This window comes from Rhipicephalus microplus, unplaced genomic scaffold, assembly GCF_043290135.1.
Source record: "Rhipicephalus microplus isolate Deutch F79 unplaced genomic scaffold, USDA_Rmic scaffold_15, whole genome shotgun sequence".
Taxonomy (NCBI): domain Eukaryota; kingdom Metazoa; phylum Arthropoda; class Arachnida; order Ixodida; family Ixodidae; genus Rhipicephalus; species Rhipicephalus microplus.
This window is the reverse complement of record NW_027464588.1, coordinates 10,951,110-10,958,027: the sequence shown is the minus strand read 5'-3', so window position 1 is coordinate 10,958,027 and position 6,918 is coordinate 10,951,110. Positions and strand designations below refer to the sequence as shown.

The 6,918-nt window shown below is 44.4% G+C and overlaps 1 protein-coding gene across 1 annotated transcript in view; it reads left to right on the top strand.

Moving 5' to 3' along the window:
- Positions 1–4,481: 4,481 nt before the first annotated feature.
- The window catches only part of LOC142784680 (glutamate receptor ionotropic, kainate 2-like), a 120,484-nt gene continuing 118,047 nt past the window's right edge, over positions 4,482–6,918 (top strand). The window contains exon 1 of the mRNA XM_075883156.1: positions 4,482–5,895. Coding sequence (XP_075739271.1) covers positions 5,745–5,895 — 151 coding nt within the window. The 5' untranslated portion in view covers positions 4,482–5,744. The remainder of the gene's footprint in view (positions 5,896–6,918) is intronic.

Genomic DNA, 6,918 nt, shown 5'->3' with positions numbered 1-6,918 from the left:
GGCGGTTCCACGCGGAAGGCAATGGAATTGCGCTTCAAGAATTACTCCTTCTAAATGGCAACTCTCCTTCCGCACAGCGGCGCAGGTTATTTACCAGCCTTGTGTTGTTTGAGTATTTTGGCGGAATGCGACTGCAGTGGGCGAGAAATAGTGAAGCAAAACTTGCGGAAAACAAAGTGCACCCTGGAATGGCCAGAAACAATAATTATTTAGTCCTCGGTGGCATTAGCGGGAGAGCATCGCTACACATTTTTCAGAGGAATTTTTTTTCGCATTGTCCGTGTCCGGCGATTCCGCGTATGGTGCCGCAAACACCGAATGCGTAGTCGAAGCTGGAACAAATTAATCCACAGTCGCGGATGTTTAGAAGGCTTGTCACGCACCACGAAACGTGCCGAGGTTGTTATAACAGATTTTTGCTGACCATATGATCAGCACATAATTCCATATGGTTGCCCAATGAGCTAGCTAAGCACCTGTAGCAAAGGCAGGGCACGTTCTTGTTAAACGTTGTTATTATAAACGATGCTTGTGCATAAGTGCAGTGACAAGTTTCCGTGTGAATTTGTCATAACCCACGTTTTTGAGCGTAGAAGTGCCTCAACGGAGCTAATCAGCTACCACAGCAAGTTCGCAAGCAACAATGAGGTACGACAATGTGCAGCTGTTTTCCATGTACTGAATAGTCCGTGTACAATGCGTTGACCACCGCCATTCCTTAAGCCACCTCCCATATAGACTCCCAGTCTGAACAGGCGTGGGACCTTAAACACTACGAAGCAGTGCCCCCCTCCCGCACACACACACACACACACACACACACACACACACACACACACACACACACACACACACACACACACACACACACACACACACACACACACACACACACACACACACACACACACACACGAAATTCGAGGGCGCACGGGCTGATACACACACATACTTATTCACAGGCGCACACACATGCACGTATATACACATACGGCCACACGCACACGCGACCGTAAACGCATGCCTGCATGGGCGTACACATGTGCACAGGTACGCTTAACACAAGCACGGACTCGCACATACACGCGCACGCACACATGCATGGATGTACACAAAACTGCGCTTACACACGAACACATGCGCAGGCTCACGCACACACACACCCATACTGGGGCGAACATTATGTTCCTGTATATATTCCATAGCAAACATGTAGCTTATAACCAACGCTAAGGAAAGCTTTCGTAACATGGATTGCAGTTAATTGCCATTATAGTTGAAACGCGATTTGCTTCTGCTGGCATTCTGCTGTATTCGGAGAGCACCTTCACATATTCTAAGTCAATTAGGCCGTCATTTAACGCAAGGTCCACATATTCGTGCAGTAGCTGCGCTGCTCGGCCGCCAATTCGAAGGTCGTGGGTTTGATGCCGGCCGTGGCAGTCGAATTAAGAAGGAGGCGAAATGGTAGAAGCCTGTGCACTGTGCGATATCAGCGCTCATTAAAGAACACTAAATGGTCAAAATCTCTGGAGCTTATCACTACGACGACCCTCATAATCATATCGAGGTTTTTGAGACGTAAAAGCCCCAATATTATAATTATGTGTTCTTCTTATGCTGAATATTCCATCTGATGAATCGTCACCTACACCCTTCTCAGGCACAAAAACACCCTTAGAGCCTATTTTAGGGTGCTATCGAGGCAAGCACCCAAACAAAAGGGTGCTTTTTTTCAATCGACCATTTATGGGTGTTAAAGGGTGTTGCAAAAAGTGCTTTCTTGTAAAAGCACCCTTTTTACACCCTTTTGGGTGTAAAATTTTTCACTGTGTATGAGGTGTGATGTCTTTACGAATGGTAGCTGCTTGACACGTTTAGACGCCTGCTGTTGTATTTTTTTGCCTCGCAACATATCATGCGGTATTATATGAAGTGTCAAGTGTTTCTTTCTACTATATTACACGAATGTAGGGCTTTTTTCAGGAAGCAGTTGGAGCAATAACGTGGCTATATGGCAAAACATCTGCTTGCCGCGGAGACGGCATGGGTTTGATTCTCACTTGAACCCTAAACATTTATTATTATTTTTTATTTGTCTCCTTCGCGATTCTTCAGGCCCGGACAAGGCGGGGATTTCGCACTCAGAACCAATGGCGCCGGCATTGTTACGGACTCTTTAATTTATGCAAAACAATTTTTTGACACTATTTGGTTAAAACATCACTATCTCTCAGTGTCTATTTTTTATATCTTTCGCAAACTGCAGCTATTTTATTGCCCCATAGAACGTCACGAGAAAATGTGCCTTGGGAGTACATTATTTTTGAGTGATTGGTTTTTGGAGGTAAAGGGTGTTTTACTATATTATATCAGTGTTTCCAGTATTTCTCAAACTACTGCATTATGTTTCAAGGAACATGAAATAATTCACATATTGTAACCAATATTCATTATCAACCCACCTCTAACATGCTCATACCTGTTTCTTTTTCATTATGATATGGTTGATTCCGTAAATATTCCTACAATATCTTTTTTTTTCTTTCGCAAACAGCGTGAAATGAGTCGTGTAGTTTTATTGCAAAACGTTGTTTTGGGACGCAGGTGATGATGAAAGCTGATTACAGGCATGGCGGCTTGCCCCGCTTTGACACAGGAAGTAAGATACCCCATTGCTTTTTTAACGCAATAGCGTTAGAGAGCTAGTGTTAAAGAAATTCCGCGGTCGGCGTCGGCTACGTTGAATGTGAGTGAAAAATCGTCCGTGAGCGAAAAATCAAGACATAAGCAAATAAAACAAAGAATAAAATTTTCGGTCTCATTGAAGATAAAATCCGAGCCGTTTGCGTGCAAAGCAGGTGTCCTACCACAAAGCCATGAGGTTACTTGCAGCCGCCTAAAGAAAAAAAAACACTACATAAATGCCATGTAGTGGATGGAAGGAGTCTCCTTAATGCATTTTATTTGACAGGCGTCACGATGAAAACGAGCCCGTTCGGCAATTGGTAGGCGCATTTGGGAGGCTATCAAACTACGTCGAAAAGTGCCACGGAAGTGCAGCTATCGCCGCACCGCTAAAAACGCACCATAACTTTGAAACAGCCATAAAATTGGACATTTATATTTAACTAGCGGAAATCACATCATGCCTTTTTAGAGGTGTTGGTCAAGGAAACACCAAACCCTAGATATTGTGCTGCCCTCTGTGAGGCATTGTGGGACTCGTTATGGCCTCCGAAAGGGTGAGCGCGTGGCGTGTATCTTGGATGCCTTGTGACTCTTGTTTCAGATCAAAAACCTGTATGTAACATTTGCGCGCGCACGTGTGCGTGTGTGTGTCTGTGTGCCACCTGTGAAACATTGTGAAAAACGCGTCTCCTCTACAGCAGAGGGCCGTTCTATCAGAGGGAAGTGGCCACACTGCACAGTCCCTGCAATACTATAGTTACGTCACGGTTGCAGGCACGTGCATTTGTGTCCGTTTGTGTGTGTATGTGTGTGTGTGTGCGTGTGTGTGTTGGTGTGTGTGTGTAACCAAAAATAATAATAAGTATGCACTTATTGGTTAAAGGGTGCACTAGAGGCCGGATTTCGCTATCGCGTTCAACTCCTAAAGGCGAAGCTTAAGCGTCCCCGAATTTTTCAATTGATCTTGGTACAAATTATTTATTACTACAATTGAAGTAACACACGCACTCACACACATGCTCACACATGCATGAGCAGATACGTGCGTGCTCAGACACACGCACACACGAGCACGCGCGCCTACATACATACAAGCGTGGGAATTCGGTTCATCACAGCGCACTACCGTCCCCTTTTTAGAGGACAAAGGAGGGCGGCCTTCTCCAGTTAGTGTTTGTGCCCGCTTATGCACAAACACAAACACACGCTTACGTGCAGTTTCTTGTAAAATTGATCAATGACGTATAAATGCGTATTGCGACAAACACTGGGCTCTCAGACTGGCACCAGTACACTTTTGCAGATACAAAGAATGTGAAGATAATGGCGGCCAAGTAGGCTGCCTTTGAAAGATAGCTATCCCTCTACGAAGCTCACAGATGAGAGAGAGCTAGAGAAGTGATTCGAAATCCGCGGGTTTCGCACCATCGGACATGAAGTTTTTCGGAGAGCTCTGTAGGTGGCGGCACAGAAAACACCACGCACAAGCGCGACGCACAAACGCGTGCGAGCGTAGCGATGACATACCTAGCATTGGCCCTTCAATGGCTCTTTTTTTTCTTTCGTATTAAGATATTCTGTGACCTTTCCTGTTTGTCGTTCCGTCTTTCTATCGATCTCCCTATCTCTTTCGACATTGGTTTCTCCCGAAGTGGCCCTCGCAGACCTCTCTTCCCTCTTCCTCTCCACACATCTCCCTCCATCCCTCACTCTTCCCGAAAAAGGCGTGCTCGCGACACTCCACTCTGCAACGACGAGATTCGGAGCGCTTAGTCGGCGTGCGGCTGCATTCGAGGGACGTCGTTGGTGCGCAAGCAAGGGAACGTGGGAAGTCGGAAAAACGTCGTTGAGTCATCGCCAGTTATTCAAGCTGGAGAAACAACGGGAGTGGTTGCGCCACGTGATCGCTGTCTCTTCCAACTGGATTCGCTCTCGATAGCAAGCATATCGGATCGTTCATCTATCCCGAACAGCGTTACTCCGTCAGAAGGCATTCTGCAAGGACGTTCAGCAACAACAAGAATTGAGAAAGCTTGTGACAGTTTGACTTCGTTTGATTGGAAACACGTGTTGTAACAGTAACCAGCGGTGACAAGTGGAACGTTTTTGCTCGTGAGTGCACGGGACAGTGGTGTGAAAGTTAGCGGTGGTGCATCTCTGTAAGATTAAGTAATCAAAATTTATAGGTTTCGCCAAAAGCGTTGAGAAAGACAGCGTAATTCGATTTACTGAAGACAGCATGACAGGAAGCCACAAGAGGCAAAGGTGACTAGGGACATTCGTATGTTACGCTGTATCTGTGTGTCAAGTTTTCCCTTCATTTAAGCCAACTTTGATTTTGGAGTTTCTAGCAATTTTAGGGCAAGCGGAACTGCTATATGTTTGAAGAACACCGTCAGTTAGACTTGCAGGGATTCTTTCTTAATATACTTCTGCTTTCCAAAAAAAAGATGTCGTGCTGGTAGGAAAAATGAATTTGCAAAACATAAAAAAGGGAGCCGAAAAGTCACAAATTTCTTGGTATTTCGAACAATTATAAGCTTTATGTGTACATTCCCCAATTTAGAAAATAAGATAATAACTGAGCAAGTCTTTTTTGGAGCAGACTACATTTTCTACATTAAAAACATGGTTGTTAGGAAAGAGATCAACACTCGAATTCGTTAAGCTTTCAGCACACGGTAACCAAAAAAATGAGAAGTGTCTTTCTTTTCAATCCTACAGGAGGCAACTGTTGAAAACGTGAACGCGTACCTTTGGGAAGGATTTTAATCCAGAACGCCTGCCTTTGTGCAGTGGTAAGTCCTTTGATCTCGCCGATATTTCTCTTCAATCTGGGAAGTTCAGACACAGCATCTCGACTACGGTACAGCGAACGAAAATAATTTTAGCAGCCCTTTTCTCACACATACTAAACTCGCTCATGATATTCGAGTCACGTCTTTCATCGTTGTGTATCAACGGGCGCTAAGCTGTGGGTGGTGATGAAGACCTGCACGATACTTCTGAGGAACTGCCCTTCGCGCTGATACGCGGTACGTGGTGGCGGACGCATGGCTCGGCTTCATCGACGTGACGTGGGACGGTTAGTGGCCCCGAGTGAGCGGCGGTGGCAGCGCCTGACATTTTTCATCGCAGCCTTAGCTACCACACTCCCAAAAGGAAGCTACATGAGCGCTGCGCTACCCGATGTCATCCGAATCGGTGAGTTAATTGCTTTGACAACGCACGCTTTGCGTTCTCCATTTTCTGGAAATGTTTTTGTCATTTTCCTCTTTTTGCTGGTAACAGGATGTAAGAAAAGTTGTTAGTGGAGTCGCTATCGACTCTCTGCTTATCAGAGAGACTAGGTGATTTGTCATAAATGTGCAACAGCCCAAATGCATCGAACCAATGGCGAAGTTCAGTAAAGAACATCATAGTAATGATGTGGGAAAGGTGAAGGAGGGGGTTATGTATATAACTTTAAATGGTGGAATTGATGTGAAGTAGCGAAGAATGAATATGCTGATTTATTACACTTGACCACTAGCTAGTATACAAAAAAGGTGATCACACAATTTTAGATAGCCTAAGATACTGTCGGTTCATAATAGTCATCAATAGAGGCAGTGCCCTGATGCGGAACGAGAACAATGCTATCAATGCACTATTCACGTGAGATGATGAGCGTTAATTTGTAATATTCGCAGCTGTAGAACCTGCAGAATTTATAATTTAGCATGTGAACTTTTCCGTGATGCGACAATCATATTGACAGACTGAACGGCATAATTCTCAGTGGCTAAGGAACGACAACAAAGTGCTTCGAAGCAAATGTCTTTTATGACTCTACCTAAATACCTTTTTTGATTTATTGAAATGGCGCAATTATAGTGGTATCGGCTACTCCTTCTCGCTTAAAAGACAGAATATGAAGTGAAAAAAATGAGGGCACAAAATTCAATACACTAGAACACACGCTATGAAAGAACATGACAGTTCAAACACGTTATTATATATGCACACGAGTGCCCAATCACAAGTTGAGCAAGAAAAAGTCAGTTCACGTGCAAACGTTCATTCTAAAATGTTCCGAATTTCTTGATGTACACTGGAAGTCACACTGGGACAAATAATTACACATAAAATCTAAAATGCCTTTTTTTCTGCGGTGTGCGATGAGAGAAAGGCGGCATAAAGTTGGACTCTGTGAATTGAAATGAACTCTCTGATGACCCCTTTATA